The following is an 18,118-nucleotide window of genomic DNA, read 5'->3' on the forward strand; positions in this document are numbered from 1 at the left end:
AAAAGACTATGAAATGATTATACCACTCTATATAAATGGTCAGACGTGTGTGTGTGTGTGTGTGTGTGTGTGTGTGTGTGTGTGTGTGTGTGTATGAGAGAGAGAGAGAGAGAATGAGAGAGAGAGAATGAGAGAGACAGAGCAAAAGCTAGTGTGTGTCCTGGGGCTTGAACTTAGGGCCTGTCTTTTAGATCTTTTACTCAATCCTAGCATTCTACCATTGAACCACAGCTCCACTTCCAGCTTTTTTGTGGGTAGTTTATCAGAGAGAAGAGTCCCATTAACTTTCCTGCTTGGGCTGGCTTCCCACTCGATCCTCAGATCTCAGTCTCCTAAGTAGCTAGAATGACAGTTGTGAACCCCACAAGTGGTCTGCTATTGATGTGTTTTGCATAACAGTCAGGTGACCTTAGCTAGCATGCTTGTTCCAGGGATTCTGGAAGCTTTCAAGAATGTCCATCCACCACAAACCTCTATGAACTTGCACACACTTCATACATTGGTGGCTTCTTACTAAAAATGTTTACCAAGGTAGTTGTCATCTTCTGGTCTTCCAGAATAGCTGTACTGGAGAATTTTAATGTTTGTTGCTCCTGTGGGAATCTTGACAACAACATTATAACCTGCAGTAGAATTAGAGACGTGTTAGATTTCACAGAACGCACATGTCAAAGGGGTGATCACTGCTGAATCACTGCAAAACATGAATGGCACCATCAGACTTAATTCCATTTTACTTTTATAAAGGAAACCATGGCGGAATGGTGGTTTCCTTTCTAATTAATCCCTCAACAAATGATAGCAGACTAAGAAAAACTAGTCACTAGTCTACAAATAAAGATTGTAATTCTTTTTTTTTAAATTTTGGTACTCAGGGCTTGAATACTGTTCCTTAGTTTTTATGCTCAAGGCTACAGCCATGCTTCCTGAGCCCACATCTCCACTTTGACTTTTGTCTGGTTAACTGGAGATAAAAGTGTTATAGACTCTTCCTGACAAAGCTGGTTTTGAACCACAACCCTCAGATCGCAACTTCCTGAGTAGCTAGGATGCCAGGCATGAGCTACTGGTCCCCAGCCAGAGACATTTCTTGATGGTATTGTGACAATGGGGTACATTCAAATCTCTCTCAAGACAGGAAGTAAAGTATGAATAACCAGCAAAATAAAGGAGGCACAATGGGTGTGATTCATGAGTGAGGATGAGCAAGATGCAGGCCTTGCTGGGAGCAAAGTGTTCATTCATGTATCAGGCTCTGCCCCGGTCCATTCATCACCTTCCCTGGACAAACCATCCATTCCTGAGGCTGCTTCACTCAGCTTTGAACAAGGGCCAGTATCAAGATTCCCATAAAAATCCAGGCAGATGGAAACATCTCAATCTCTTTGCAAGGAAGTAGACATTTCATGGAAGCCTAGATTATGATCATGATGTCAGGTGACCTTGAATGGTTTTGGAGCAGCCTTCCATGTCTTTCAAGCATGCATATAGCTGTCAGGCAATGAGTTTGATCATTTTGCTTAAGTTACCAGTCTCCAAGACTAGTTTTAATTCTCCAAGATGAAATATTCCCATTTACTATGGCCTTTACTGTCATACTTCTGCAAAAGATGCAAGCCTAACAGATTGCACAAAGTGATTAATAAAGGTGACCACCAGGGGGCAGAAATGAAACAAATGTTCTCATCTTTTCTTCCTTTCCTCCTTTCTTCCTTCCTTTTCACTTACAGATTTATCAATTCACAGTGCAGATTTTTCAAGGTTAATCACATTAACCTTGTCCCAGAAAAGAATACTTTCCAATAAATATAGACCCCATCCTATAACCAGTGATTATAGGATATAAGATATCAGATGTACAAAGTATTCACAAAATAATGTGTAGCAGTAATTACAAAAAAGTATAGTTTAATCATCTAGAAGTACAATCCATGAGTACATCCAGCACAGCAAATATATACAAATATAAAATACATAAAAATATGCATTTGTGGGCTGGGCACCAGTGGCTCACACCTGTAATTCTAGCTGCTCAGGAGGTTGAGATCAGAGGATCATGGTTCAAAGCTAGCTTGGGTAAGGAAGTCCATGAGATCTTATCTCAATAAATTACAAAAAAGGGAAAGAAAGCTCAAAGTAGAACTGTGGTGGCTCAAATGGTAGAGAGCTAGCCTTGAGTAAAAAGCTCAGGGACAGTGCCCAGACCATGAGTTCAAGCCACAGGACCAGCAATAAATAAACGAATAAATAAATAAATTTATTGTAGCTTATTTTATACCTCGTTAGCTAACTAACAATAACTCAACATGTCTGAATATACGTGAACATGATTTAATGCAGAAAGACTGGAAAACACTTTTTTTTTAAAGAGAAGTTTTAAAGACCTTCCACTTATTATTATAAAAAGAAAAAAGTTTTCCAAGGAAATCTTTGAATAAAAAATACCTTAGATGCTCTCCTAACAATATTGAATAACAATAAAAATACAGCCAGATCAGATGCTAGTGACTTGTGCTGTAATCTTAGCTACTCAGGAGGCTGAGATGTGCAGATCACAGTTCCATGCTAACCCAGGCAGGAAAGCCCATGAGACTTTGATCTCCAAATAACCACCAAAAGCCAGAAGGAAAGGTATGGCTCATTTGGTAATGTGCTTTCCTAAAGTGAAAAAAGCTAAGTGAGAGTAAGAGGCCAGCCCTGAGTTCAAGCTCCAATATTGTACCAGCATATACCTGCATGCATGTGCATGCACACACACACACACAGACACACAGACACACACACGGAGGAAAATAGAACTAAGCACACAGCTTACCATATCGAGCACTGCTGTTGAAGACTCCGGTCACTGTCTTGCACGAAGAGTCATCTCCACCACACACACCACACTTATCTCTCTTGGCCTTGGAGTTTAACACATGGTCACAGCCAGCAGGCTTTAAAAACACAATGATTATAACCCAGATTATAAAAATGACTAATCACAAACATTGTGCTTGAAGTGTCCAAAGTCTACTTCACAAAATGTTCTTGGCATGAACAGACTCTGTTCAACATGACTTTTCAAAGAATCTGCTGATCTCGCGGAATATCTTTATTTGGACACATATGTTCACACAGTCTAAAATCAGTTTTTCTCAAAACACCAGTTCCACACTCTTGTATCACTCCACCTGAAGCAGCACTTACAAAGACAGATTTCCAGATTTTCTAGATTGATATTTTCCAGAGAGAAAGTCCAGAGACCCACATGGCCTCACGGAGTTTGATTCCTACACCTGTGATCATTTGAAAATAATTTTTTAAAGAAATGTAAATCAGTAAAACTATGAATGTATCATAAAGATGTCCTTCATGATTTAACTTTTCTAAATCATCATCTTAGAGCTCTAGGAGTAAACCCAGTTTCAAACGACCATTTAGAAGAAAGAATTGGCCTGGCACTGGTGGTTCATGAATGTAATCCAGGCTATTCAGGAGACTGAAATCTGAGGATCACAGTTCTAAGCCAGCCGAGGAAGGAGAGCCTATAAGACTCTTATCACCAATAAACCCCTCAGAAAAATCTGGAAATGGCACTGTGCGTCAATTGGTAGAACACTCACCTTGAGCAAAAGAATCTCAGGGACAGAGCCCAGGCCCTGAGTTCAAGCCCCAGAATCAGCATACAGAAAGAAAAAGAAAGAAAGAATGAGAGAGGGGGGGAGGAAGGAAGGAAGGAAGGAAGGAAGAAAGGAAGGAAGGAAGGAAGGAAGGAAGGAAGAAAGAAAGAAAGAAAGAAAGAAAGAAAGAAAGAAAGAAAGAAAGAAAGAAAGAAAGAAAGAAAGAAAGAAAGGACAAAAGAAAGGAAGGGAGGGAGGGAGGGAGGGAGGGAAAGAGAAAAAGAGAAAGAGAATGAGAGGGAGGAAAGGAGGGAGAGAGGAAGAGAAGGAAGGAAGGAAGGAAGGAAGGAAGGAAGGAAGGAAGGAGGGAGGGAGGGAGGGAGGGAGGGAAGGAAGGAAGGAAGGAAGGAAGGAAAGAAGGAAGGAAGGAAAGAAGAAAGGGAGGGAGGGAGGGAAGGAGGGAGGGAGGGAAAGAGAAAAAGAGAAAGAGAATGAGAGGGAGGAGAGGAGGGAGAGAGGAAAGGAAGGAAGGAAGGAAGGAAAGAGGGAAGGAAGGAGGAAAGGAAGGAAGGAAGGAAGGGAGGGAGGGAAGGAGAGAAGGAAGGAGGGAGGGAGGGAGGGAGGGAGGACTGATTTCTTCAAAATTAACATCCACCACAATAAACAGTGTCTAAGAAAAGACATATCATAGGTAAGTACGTAGGTAGGTAGGTAGGTAGGTAGGAGATAGGTAGATAGACAGATAGTATAGATAGACACAGTGGATGGATGATGCACAGGTGGATATATAGCATTGACAGAAAGATGGTTAGATGGAAAGAGAGAGGGGGACTGGCTGAAGAGATGGATAGATGGATTAGAATTTCAAAGAATCGTTCACTTCCTCTTTACAAAAGCATTATCCTCCATAAGCAATGATGTGGCCCTTTCAGTTCTTTGGTTAGTTAGCTAAATTGTTGTTTTTCTAACACCTGAGTTTTTGAAGAGCCTTCTCCTAATACTTATTTCCAGTGTATAAGTTAAGGATCTTTGGACATCTTATTAAACCTTTGGGTCCAAGGTCTTTCTCACTAGGTAACAGGTAGTAGAGCATGTATTTAGGGAGAGGAAGCTGGTCCATTAAGTTCCTTCACCAAAAAAAATGACATTACTTTTATATTCTTCAGACAACATTCACTATACATTCAACATCTGTTGTTGAGATCACTGTCTCCAGTGTTTATGCTTCTGTGCAGGTCTCATTTGCTAGGTGAGAATTCCACTAAATGATCCATCAACTTCCAACCTTCACCTAACCCAGTGCTTTCTGAAGATTCTCAGGTGCAAAGCAAATCACATCTCTCTTCCCAAATTCATGTGTTTTGTTTTGTCTGGTTTCATGCTCCTCCTGGGGCTGGAACTCAGAGCTCAGACACTGTCCCTTAGCATTTTTGTATAAAGCTAGCACTCAACTACAGCTCCACTTCCAGTTTTTTGCTGGTTAATTAGAGATTAGTGTCACAGACTTTTTAGCCCAGGCTGACTCTGAACTGTGATCCTCAGATCTCAGCCTCCTGACTTCCTAGGATTACAGGTGTGAACCAGCAGTGCCTAGTTCCCCCAAATTCTTACATAAATCCCTAAGGTGATTGAATAATGAGTGCAGGAAATAACCCTCTGCTTGTCCTTAATTCCATGTGTAGTACCCACTTCATTTTCTTAGCTTTGTTATTTAGCAAAAGAGATCACACCATCCTTGCATTAACACCTTTCTGAAGCCTTTATCCATATCCCCAATAAAATAGGATGCTCCTAGAATCCTAGCTACTCAGAAGACTGAGGTCTGATGATCACAGCTCAGAGACAGCCCATGAGACTCTTATCTCCAATGAGATAAAAGCCAGAAGCGAAACTATGGCTTAAGTGGTAAAGCACTAGCCTTGACTTAAAAAGCCTAGCGAGAGCTGAGAATTGACTAAAATCCAAATCTAACCTTACTCATACAGAACCAATGATTTTTTGGAACTCATGAAATCAATTTTCATCTGATTGTAGTGGCTTATGCCTATAATCCTAGCCAAAGATTGGAGGCAGCATTGTGATTCAAGATCAGCCCAAGCAAAATGTTTACAATACCCCATTTTCAACCAATAAAAGCTGAAGAGGCTGGCTGCATGCTTGTTATCCCAACTCTACCCAGTAAGTATAAAGAGGAGGATTGCAGACCAAGTCAGTTGGCCAAACGTGTAAACTCTATTTTAAAAATACTAAAAAGTAAAAAAGGATAGGCTTGTGGCTCCAGTAATAGAGCACGGGAAACACAACGGTCAACACTCCCAAAATGAGAAAGTCTGAAGGAACAGGAGTCATGTTGGGTGGGAGAACAGCAAAGTCACTTTGGGTACAAAAGACCGCTTCATCAGACTTACTCGACATACACCTTGAACACAGATGTCACTCGTTTCTGTCCCACAAGGAGTCCCATCCACGACCTTGTCCTTGAGTTGGTAGAAGCTACTGGTCCCAGCTACCCGACAATAGAGTTTGCAGCGATCTTTCATGGCAACTACAGAAAACAAAGGTATGTTCGAGAGGTTATAGCCACACCTCTGCACGCTCCTCCATCTCAAAACACATTGAGGCTAGAGAAGCATCATTGTCAATACTTACTGCCACTGAGCTTGGGGAGCCATCGCACATCTGGGGAGAGCCCATTGATGTTAAAATGTATACCATTAAAATCAGAGCACTGTTTCTCTCGGAAGTCTTCCTTGCCTTGTGGACAGGAATCAGTATTACATGACCGAAATTTCATCCTGCGGCCCACACAGTACTTGCCTCCGTTTCTTGGCCTGGTCAAATTCATTACATCATAAAGCCACATCAGTACAAAGATTACTTTCTGCCGTTGATGCCCCTTAACCACTTCCATTCTTTGCCAGGACCAAGAAAACTACTGATCATTCCACGAATACTTTCATTGTGTGTGGTTATTTTGTTTTGTTTTGTTTTGCATGTGTGGGTTTGGGGCAAATACTGATGTTTGAACTCAGGACCTCACCACTTGCTTAGATGGTACTCTACTGCTTGAGCCAGGCCTCTAGCCTCGTTTTTTGCTGGTTAGTTTGGAGATAGAGTCTCAAGGACTTTTTTTAAAAACCTGGACTGGCTTTGAACCCCAATCCTATAGATCTCAGCCTCCTGAAAAGCTAGGATTATAGGTATGAGTCACTGGTAACTATTTAGTAACACTGGGTTGCTGTTCTTGTTTTTTTTAATGGAATATGAAAAAGGGAATTTTTAATAATTCTGATTAATAAACTATAAAAATCTCCATCTTAAGATAGACACCGAGCCTGGATGGCAGAAATGAATCTTACTCCTGGTAATAGTAATTAACCAGAAATAATAGGATTTTGTTTCAAAAGTTTTTCAGGGGGTTTGCTCATTTTCTAGAAAAAGAAGGAAAAACATGTAGTGCGACCAAAACAGCAACAGAGACAGACACCAGGCTAAAAAGGACATGTATATGCATTTATATGAAGATTTATGTTTGTGAACTGCATCCTACTTGTCAATCAATTCAAGTATCAATCTATATCCATCTCTCTTTGAATGTATACCGGAAAAGGTGGAAAAATCAGTAGAATCTCTAGAGTACAAAGACTTCCAATATAATTTAGTAGTTCCAAAATCCAAATGTGCTATTAGGTTTTAATTCGCAGTATGTGACCTAAAAGCTTGTTAATAAGGCATACAGGAAAGAATGTCACATTGCTTGTCAGATTATAAATCCTATATACAACAGAAACATGTATATAAAAATCTTCATGGAGCCAAAAGCTGGTGGCTCACGCCTGTAATCCTAGTTACTCAGGAGGCTGAGATCTGAAGACTGCAGTTTGAAGCCAGCCTGGGCAGAAAAGTCTGTGAGACTCCTACCTCCAATTTAAAAAAAAGTCAGTAATAGAGCTGGGACTTAAGTTGTAGAGTGCTAGCCTTGAGCAAAGAAGCTCAAAGATACCCTCACACCGCCCAGGTCCTGAGTTCAAGCCCCAGTACTGGCACAAAATTTTAAAAAAATAAAACTTTGTGGAATCTAAGATCTTTTAAATTTTTCAGAGGGGAAGATATACTTCAAAGATAGTAAGACATCTGTAACACGAAAGAAAATGTGACATGTTGAACTAGATAGAACAATATAAAAACCAGTAACCACACTGCATCATAGTTTGTCCAAGATAACCAGTACTACTTCCATGGAAGGTTCTAGAACCTTTCATTAGGAGCACAGTTAGATGTGAAAATTACCATGATATTCCCATCATTCCCTTGTATGTAAGTATTGCTTAATATTTATACTCAATGAGAAAAAAAATAATGAAGAAAATAGTTTGGTCTCTATTCAGGGTGTAAAATTTCATCTGTTTCATGTGGTTTTTGTTTCTCTAACGCGACAAAACTACCAAAGCAAGGAGAGGGCTTAAAATCTTCCAGTAGTTTTTCCTGAACCTCAGAAACTTGTGGAACTGACCTCGAGTTTTGGAAGTGAATGAAAGTAATGGTTACTTTTCTGGTGCCTTGAAATAACCTTAATTTATTTACAGGGACATAAAAAAGACATACTCGGGCCGGTCACAGAGCCTGGTGGAGCTTTTGATTCCACCTCCACACGTTCTTGAGCAAGAAGTGTACGGCCCCCATGGACCCCAGTCTCCATCCACGGGACGCAACTCCATGTCTCTGTTTACACACCGCCCATGGAAGCAATGCTATAACAAAGTCATAAACATAGAAACAGAAGTGATTTATGCACATCTCGCCAGAACACCATAATGATCACCATAACAATATAAGCATCCGTCAAAACAAAGAAGCCAAGGGCTATGGTGGCTCCTGCCTGTAATCCTAGCTTTTCAGAGGCTGAGATCTGAGGATGGAGGCTCAAAACCAAGCCAGGCAAGAAAGACTGTGAAACTCTTCTCTTAAATGAAACCAGCAAAATGTTGGAAGTGGAGCTGCGGCTCAGGTGGCAGCGTGCCAGCCACATTAGTACAAAGAGTGATGTGTACATAATTTAAAGCAAAGGGATTAATTCTACCCATTGGGTAGAACCATGGATACTTCCAATTGACAACAGGAGATGTGAAAATAATATGCTTGAGGTTTGAAATCTCACTGGGGGAGGGAAAGAGGATTAAAAACTACAGTGGAAAATGATTTTATTTTATTTTATTTTATTTTTGTCAGTTAAGGGGCTTGAACTCAGGGTCTGTGCGCTGTCCCTGGCAATATTTTGCTCATGGCTAGCATTCTACCACTTCAAGCCACAGCCTCACTTCTGGTATTTGAGTAATTAATTGGTGATAAGAGTCTCCCAGGGACTTTTCTTTTTTTTTTGTCATTTTAAAATTTCATATAAAAAAGTTTCCCAGGGACTTTTCTGCCCGGCCAACTTCGAACCATAATCCTCAGATCTCAGCCTTCTAAGTAGCGAGGATTACTGGCATGGGCCACTGGTGTCTGGCGCAGGTAAATGATATTTTTAAAAGAGGTAAATAAACATTATATTAATACTGCCTGCGTCTGTGCTTCCCATGTTTTAAATTCCATTGTTATGGATTCATCTTTTCATCCATTTAATTTTCAACTTTTTTTTTCTGTTTTCCTCGATGATGAAGTTTGATTTGTTTGCCTTCCTGTTACCTGAAATGTGGTAACCAAGGCAGAGGAGGCTTGAAATTTACCTTCCATCTTTTCTCAAGATTATTTCATACATGATGATACCTTCTTGTGGCAAAAAGAAGGTACCTAGCATCCATTTCTCTTTGGAAAACATTAAGGCTTATCAGTCAACTCCCTAACAGCTTGTCTCCTACTGGGGGGTTAATAGCCACTGGTATCAGCTACTGTATTTATCATTTCCTTGGGGTTGGAAATGGTACTAGCTTATCATTCTTTAGTTTTATTAGCATACTTAATTTTCTACTTTATCCCAACCAAATATTCCACCCAACGTTCTCAGATGTTGACCTCTCTTCTGTCCTCCCTCCCTCCCTTCCTTCCTTTCTTCCTTGCTTCCTTCCTTCCTTCTTCATTCTTCCTTACCTCCCTCCATTTCTCTTTCCCCTTGTCTCTCTCTCTTTCTTTCTCTCTTTCTCTCTCTCTTTCTTTCTTTCTTTCTTTCTTTCTTTCTTTCTTTCTTTCTTTCTTTCTTTCTTTCTTTCTCTCTCTCTCTCTCCTTCCTTCCTCCCTTCCTTCCTCCCTTCCTTCCTTTCTTCCTTCTTTCCTTTAATTTCTTTTTCTTTCTTTCTTTCTGCTGGTACTGAGGCTTGAAATCTGAGCCAGCCCATCATTCTTGCTTGGCTGATTATTTTTGCAAATCAGATTTGTTCTCCAAGCTGGCATTGAACTACGATCCTCAGATCTCAGCCTCTTGAGTAGCTTATGATGACAGGCCTAAACCACTAATATCTGGCTTGACTGACTTTTTCTTTTCTTTTCATTAAGAAATGGAAACTTATCAAAGAATCTGCTCTCAGTGTCCCACCAATCCTTCTTCCCACCCCACAGCATTCACACACAAATATTCAGTGTTGTTGCCTATGAATACCCATGAAAACACCAGAATGCTAGACAAAGTCAGTCAGTCCCTCTACACTTTGTCCTTAATTCCATCCTTTCCCACTATTCTAAACTTCACTGCAGTGAGTCTCCTTCCCACACATCCTGTGACATCACTGTTTTAGTGTTTTAGTTATATTTCTTCTTTCTCTTCCCTTCTTCCCTCCCCTCTTTCCTTCCATTCCTTTTGTCCTTCCTCCCTGTGCTCCCTTTCTCTTTCCCCTTGTCTCTTCATTTTTTCTTTCTTTTCTATTTTTGCCTGGAACAGATTAGGCAAACATTCTACTACTACTGAGCTACTTCTGCAGCACCTGTAGAAAATTGTATCAATTCCTATGAGAGTAAGTTTATGTTCATTAAAGCATTACCTTAAAATGACTTGCATTCACTCTTTTTGACATTTGTCTTAGCATCAGTTTGCTTTAAATTTTTCACTGTGATAAAGCGTGCATAAAATTTATCATTTAACCATGTTATGTGCACAGTTGAGTAGCATTATGAACATCATTGTGTAAACCTGATACACATTAAACAATCGCTCTCCTTTCCCCCTCCTGGAGCCCACCATCCACTGCCTGCTTCTACAAAATTAACTGTTTTAGATCCTTTCTGTAGTTGGAATTGTACTATATTTGTCTTTTGGAGGTTGGTTTATTTATTTATTTATTTTAGCTTAATGTCCCCAAGTGCAAACATGCATTTCTCTGATACTCCCAACAACTTCCACTCCAAGACAAATACACATATGTCTGCAAAAAGATTTATACAGGATGTTCACAGCAGCTTTATTCATTACTGCTGAAACTCGGAAATGCTCCAAATAGCAGGAGAATAATTTAATTATGTATATTTCTAAAGTTGAATTATACTACCAAATGAAGGAACAATGCTGGTGTATACAATAATATGGATGAAGCTGTTGAGCCAAAGAAGACTGGTCCATTATTCTAACCCTGAAGAAGGTGCACTGTACAATTCCACTTACATTAAGATCAAGAATAGCCAGGTGCAAGTAGTGGCTCAAGCTGTACTTCTAGCTACTCAGGAGGCAGAAATCTGAGGATTGTGGTTGGAAGCCAGTCAAGGCAGGAAAGCCCATGAAACTCTCATGTTCAATTAACCAGCAAAAAGGCAGAAGTGGAGCTGTGGCTCAAGTGGTAAAGTGCTCATCTTGAGCAAAGAAGCTCAGGGACAGCACCCAGGCCCTAAGTTCAAGACCCAGAACCAGCACAAACACAAAAAGAAGACTATGAACAAAAACAAACTAATCTATGGAGACAGATTAAGAGATTCCTCCAGATGGAAGACTGTCTAGAAAATAAGTGAGATTAAACTTTGGAGAATGATATAAATGTCATAATTTTGATTGGATTATGGGTATCTCTATTTCTTAGAAGCCTGTCAAACCATACATTCAAATTCTGTGTGTTGTACTCTTAGACCTTGGAGTGCTCTACCATTTGAACCATGCCACCATCTCTTTTTGATTTATGTTATTTTCAGTAAGGGCCTCACTTTTTGCCTGCTGCAGGCCTCAGATTATCATCTTATCTTTGCATAATCTGACTTCATACAACAGTTTCTTACACTGGTGAAAATTTCTTACATTGTTGAAAATTTAGCTAAGTTCATGATGAGTGTTAGCATGGGAAATATATACTAGAGAAGGCAGGCCAGGCACTACTGGCCCATGCCTGTAATCCTAGCTATTCTGGAAGCTGAGATCTGAGGATCACATTTTGAAGCCAGGCAAGAAAGTTCATGAGACCCTTATCTTCAATCAGCTACCAAAAAGCCAGAAGTGGAGTTGTGGCTCAAGTAGTAGTATGCTAGCCTTGAGTAAAACAAAAGAAAAAGCTCAGGGACAGTACCCAGGCCCTGAATTCAAACCCCAGGACCAGCATAAAAATAAAAATAATAATAACAACAGTAAAGAGGTAACATTGTCCAAAAATAAATACTTTTTACCTGACTTATGTAACAGTAACCGCTCTGTATATCACCATTATAAGTGATCATTAGAAGAATAAATAATAATGACAATAATAATAATAATAATAATAATAACAACATGGGAGGCAATTATTCTAGGAATAAAATGTATTTCAATCCATTTGAAAGAAAAGATTTGGAGAAGCTATTTAAAACATTAAATGATAATGTAATTTTGTCGGTGAAAACAAATGTAATAAATATGTCTCTGAATTTGGGGGGATTTGTTGAACTATGAGGATCTTGATGTCCATGATAGTTATATATATCCATATTATATGCTGACAATAAATTTCATACTCACCTGCAATATGTTTACAAATGTATCTACATAGTGAGACTCCCCAAAAAAAAAAAAGAATTTAGCTGGACACTGGTGGTTTACTATTATAATTCTAGCTACTCAGGAGGTAGAGATACGAGAACCCCAATTGAAAGCCAACCTTGGTAGAAAAGTCTGTGAAATTCTCATCTCCAACTCACCAGGAAAACAACAACAACAACTAGAAGTAAAGCTGTGGCTTAAATGGTGAAACCAGCCTTGAGCAAAAAGCTAAATGAGAGTGCTCAGGTCCCATTGCCAGCACACACACACACACGCACGCGCGCGCGCACACACACACACACACACACACACGAAATGAAATATTAATTCAGTCGACAATGTGCTGCATCAAACTTGGCAATAGCATTACTTTAACTAATTGCACCAAAGTTGACAGCAAGCAATAAACGAATGCAGAAATGCAGAGTAATCAGAACCTTGGATAAGCTCTTGATGTGAGACTCACCCTTCGAGAAAACCTACCATCCCAGGCCCACAGTCAGTCCCATCGGCCAGTGGCATGTGATGTGTGCGGCAGCCCTTGTGAACATCCTCTGTACTTGTGCACCACAGACGCCGACACTGCTTCTGCACAGGGATAAACACAGGAAAGCAAGAGTAAGCACATCAGCACCCAGGGGTGAGGAAAGCAAGAGTAAGCACATCAGCACCCAGGGATGTTCCACATACAATTTATATGTGCTTGTGATTCATTGCCTGGTTTCATAGCCAAAGTACATCAAAAATCTGCACTAAGTTCCAGCCATTGATTTCCTTCTAAGCACAAAAAGGACAACACTGATGTGTGTGCGTGTGCATGCTAGTGCTAGAGCTTGAATTTAGGGTCTCATGTTCTTGTTTGGCTTTGGCATGCAAGGCTAAGTCTCTACAACTTGAGCCGCTCATCTATTTTCCTCCAGATTTTAGCTAGTTATTAGAAAATAAGGGTCTCACACACGTTTTTGCCAAGAGGGCTTCAACTATGATCCTCAGAACTCAGCCTCCTGAGTAGCTAGGATTACAGGTGTGAATCACTGGCGCCCAGCAACATTGATTAAAAAAAAATAAGAAGAAGAAAATTAGAGTCTTATTCATATATTGAATAATAAAAGAAATGACTGGAGTAGAAATATTCAAAATTCTGTGAGACATTTTTCTTTCTTTAGAAGATATCTTTCTAAAGGACTTTTGTTGTTAAATCTTATTCATAATGTTCCCAAAGCCCTTTTTTGATGAAACGAAGGAATGTATGAATAATGTGCATAGAAATACTGTATAATGTTCTAAACTTTTCCTGTTTTGTGAATATAATGCATACTTTCAGTTGTAGAACAAAGGGTTCTGAAGTTTTCCTAAGAAAGTCTACAGACAGTCATAGGAGCTATGCCCCAGACAATCCCCCTCTTTTTCTTTGCATTTAAAATTCAAAGTGTATCTTATTTCTAAATAGGGTCTAAAAGAAATGTATCTTTTATAGTGAAATATTACAGGTAAACCCCTCCCCATGGTGGATGCCTGAAAGCTTTTTTCAAATTTGTCATTATTTATTTAAGTGTTCAGAACAATATTTGCTGTGTAAAATAAAGCTTTGTATGTCCCTGCATTCACCGTGAAGGGTCATTCATTCATTACCAAATAAGTGTCTATTTTGTGCAAAATTTGAATTGGGTATATGGAATTGAAAGTACTCAAAAGACTTCAGATTTGGGCTTTTTCTTTTTTTTGGATATTCAGATTGGGGATTCTTAACCCGTTTGTATAATTTTAAGGAATGTATACGTCTACAGTCCAAGTTCCAGGATCTTCACAATCTAGTATGACAAGAACCAATTTGGCTTTCTGGAATAAAGAAAATGGAAAACCTATTCTGCTTGGAAAGATGAGGCAATGTCACAAAACAATGATATTTATTTTAAACGAACTGTTTAGAATAAGTTTACCCCCAAATGAGTTAAGATCAGCTATGTGACAATTAAAAGTACTTAAACTATGGGGGGAAAAATCCTCAAAGTACCTACAAAGCATTGCTCTCTATACCCCTAGTTTAAATCTTTTGTACTCAAATCTACGTAAAATGAAATGTAGTTTCCTAGATTCCTGAGAACTTTAACAAAACTCCAAATTAAAACATCTACATTTTCCTCTTACCCCCAAAGTAATGTTATTTACAAGAAAAATACTTGAATACTTTTAATTGTCTAACTATGTGACTTCCCTGTGGCTCTGTTTTATAGTCTCAGTTAGGTTTTGCTTCTCATTTTTTAATCCCTTTCTGCACACATCAGATTTCTGAGGTATTTTCCTAAACTAATATTTAGTTCCCCTTTCACTAGAGCGAAACAAGTTTCTGCAGGGCACCACTGGCTCACACCTGTAATCTTAGCTACTCAGGAGGCTGAGATTTGAGGACCAAGGTTTGAAGGCAACCTGGGTATTAAAGTCCATGAAACTTTTATCTCCAATAACCAGCAAAAAGCCAGAGGTAGAGCTTTGACTCAAGTGATAGAATACCAGCCTTGAGCAAAATACCAAGTGAGAATACAAGGAATACAAGGCTTTGAATTCCAGCCTCAGTACCAGCGCGCAAGCGCGCGCGCACACACACACACACACGCACGCACACACGCACGCACGCACGCACACACACACACACACACACACACACACACCCCAGAGAACAAAAAGGAAAAAAAAGTTCCTAATTTTAATTGATTAGGAATGGAACTTATTCTACGTTACCACCTCAAAAACTGAAAGTATGACTTTTCTTTCACCTCTTCACAAAAATGATCATTTCTAGTATTTAAGAGGTATGCAACTTAACAAGAAACTTTTCGAGACACTAGTCTGAATTCTTAGGTTCAAATGTTTGTTAAGGGTTGGAAAAACATGTTTAGGAGTTATTACTTGTACTATTATTCGTTTCAATACGAATGTGATAGTTTACAAATGCAACACAAATTTAAATCCAACATGAATCTCCATTTTATCCAATGTTATACTGTTAGGATTGTCCTCTATTAACATAACACAAATTGAATAAAAGAACATATTCAACTTCAAGAAAGAGAGTGAGAGAGACAGAGATTATACTAGTTATACAAAAGGAAAGAATTTTTCTTACCAAATAAGGGCACACTTGAGATCCAGGACCATACATGAGCTCACATTGCTTGTTAACATCATACAATAAGCCGGGTAATTGTGAAGACAAAGTATATACACTTTCATTCGGTTTGTCAAGGAGACATTCCCCTTGACCAGTGCTATGTCAACGACAGAAAATACAACATTGAGAATACACAGAGATAGCTTCAATGTAACATTTGTGGGTGGGGGGAGGGGTGACATTATAGAGCTAGAACTCAGGATCTGGGTGCTGTCCCTGAGCGTTTTTTTGCCCAAGGATGGCACTCTATCACTTACTTGAGGCACAGCTCCACTTATGGATTTTTGAAGGCTAACTGGGGATGAGTCTCATGAACTTGCCTGCTGGGACTGGCTTTGAACCATGATCCTCACATCTCAGCCTCCTGAGTCAGTATAACAGTCCTCATCACATTTTCAACAAGTGTATATCTATTATTCCATAACTTTTAAAAACAACTCATATCACATCAGAGTTACATAACCTCAGAGTTTACAAAGAACTTTTTTTTGTTGTTATTCATGGAGCTTGAACTTAGGTACTAGACCCTGGACCCGAGTTTCATTTTGCTCAAGGATAGAACTCTTTCACTTGAGACACAGCATCACTTCTGGTGCTTAAATAGAGATGAGTCTCATGGACTTTCCACCCCCGTCTGGTTTTGAACCATGATTCTCAGATCTCAGCCTCCTGAGTAGATTATAGGCATGAGCCACCAGCACCTGGCTACAAAGAATTTTTAATGTGCTCATTTGAAATTAATTCCCACTGCCTGAAAGAAGAAATTGAAAAGAATGAACTGGAGATGCACTATAGCTCAGTGATGCAGTGAGCTTAGACAATGCCTACAATGAACAAGACCTTAAGTTCAATCCTCAATTCTGCCAATTATTTTTAAGTGACAAATCATAAATTCCTCAAAATATAATTTATAATCACATCATTAGTCTATTATTATCCAGTAATGATGTCACAAGTGTATCATCCAAACTGCCCAAATGTTGTAAAATTAAAGCCCAAGTTTTACATCAGATCAGCAATTGTATGCTGTGCTTTGAAATCAAATTCCCATCCAAAAACAATTATCTCAGCTAGTAAGCAATTTCAAGTCATGTTCATGAGCCTGGCTTTATTTATTCCTGTAGTTTTGATCAAGAAAGAAGTAACTAGAAAATACTTAAGAAACAATTACATATGTGATTAGAATATAAAGAAGAATAATGTTAGGTTGTGCTTATACAAACAAATTTTCTAGCATTTAAGGTTGCCAGTTAGATGAGTATGATTATGATCAAAATACTATTTGAGGAAAAAAAGAAATTGAGAAGAGAAAGCTTATAGAAGGTGAAGGAGAGGGAATATAAATCTGGATCTCGTGTCTTCAGAGCTAAGAAGAATCTCCAAGAGGTCATGAAGTTGGAAATTCTGCATATCTCTGCGTTAGAGGGCTACTTAGCCAGGGACCAAGCTACTCAGAAGTCTGAGATCTGAGGATCACTGCTCAAAGCCAGCCCAAACAGGAAAATCTTTAGACTCTTATCTCTAATAAACCACTCAGAAAAAGCTGGAAGTAGAACTGTGGCTCAAGTGGTAGCCTTGAACAAAAACTCAGAGATAGTACCAAGGCCTTGAGTTCAAGCCCCAAGACTCATACTTGAGCCATTCAAACTCCTCCCAAAATATTACTAACTTCTGTAAGATTAAAAAACACATAAAGTACCAATTTTTACCATTAATTATCCCCAAATAAAGAATTTTCATCACAAGAATAAGTATAGATTTAAAAACATATATAGGTCTGAACTGCAATAAAAATTTCTACCGGGCACTGGTGGCTCACGCCTGCATCCTAGCTACTCAGGAGGCTGAGATCTGAGGATCATGTTTTGAAGACTTCCCGGGAAGAAGTGTGAAAACTCATCACCACCAAAAAGCTGGAAGTACACCTGTGGCTCAAGTGGTAGAGCACTAGCCCTGAGCAAAAAAGATGAGAGACAGTGCCTAGGCCTTAAGTTCAAGCCCCAGGACTGGCACAAAAAAGGAAATTTTTTCTTTCAAAGGAATGAAATAATATACATATACAACTCTTTCCTTGTTTGTGTAATCTAGTTGTACAGTGACAACAGGCATGCATTTAAAAAGCTAAACAGACATTGAAACACTTCAAAAGAATCTACAATTTCCAAATTTTATACTCTAATGAACGTTCAATTATCAAGAAAAGTAACAGAAACTCAGACTTACTCAAGGAACTCCGTGATATACTTCTGACTACAGGTAGACCAGGTCCAAGGACTCGTATGATAATTTAAAGTTGGTGCCATTACATGGTACTGATGCTTAACATATTCTTTGCATTTAAAACTATCGTCATGGGGCACATTAAATCTAAAAGTGAAAAAAGAAAAGAAACATCTTTAAAAGACCATCAAAAAGGTGTACAACATT

The 18,118-nt window shown here is 39.1% G+C and overlaps 1 protein-coding gene across 1 annotated transcript in view; it reads right to left on the bottom strand.

The window, feature by feature from the left end:
* Adamts20 (ADAM metallopeptidase with thrombospondin type 1 motif 20) overlaps positions 1-18,118 on the bottom strand; it is a 109,819-nt gene that overhangs the window by 55,018 nt on the left and 36,683 nt on the right. The window contains exons 9-16 of the mRNA XM_070034805.1: positions 17,915-18,058; positions 15,647-15,788; positions 13,006-13,110; positions 8,208-8,353; positions 6,252-6,433; positions 6,011-6,147; positions 2,816-2,936; positions 528-623 (exon numbers count right to left, since the gene is read on the bottom strand). Coding sequence (XP_069890906.1) covers positions 528-623; positions 2,816-2,936; positions 6,011-6,147; positions 6,252-6,433; positions 8,208-8,353; positions 13,006-13,110; positions 15,647-15,788; positions 17,915-18,058 — 1,073 coding nt within the window. The remainder of the gene's footprint in view (positions 1-527; positions 624-2,815; positions 2,937-6,010; positions 6,148-6,251; positions 6,434-8,207; positions 8,354-13,005; positions 13,111-15,646; positions 15,789-17,914; positions 18,059-18,118) is intronic.

This window comes from Dipodomys merriami, unplaced genomic scaffold, assembly GCF_024711535.1.
Source record: "Dipodomys merriami isolate MVZ:Mamm:240054 unplaced genomic scaffold, mDipMer1.0.p SCAF_10, whole genome shotgun sequence".
Lineage (NCBI taxonomy): Eukaryota > Metazoa > Chordata > Mammalia > Rodentia > Heteromyidae > Dipodomys > Dipodomys merriami.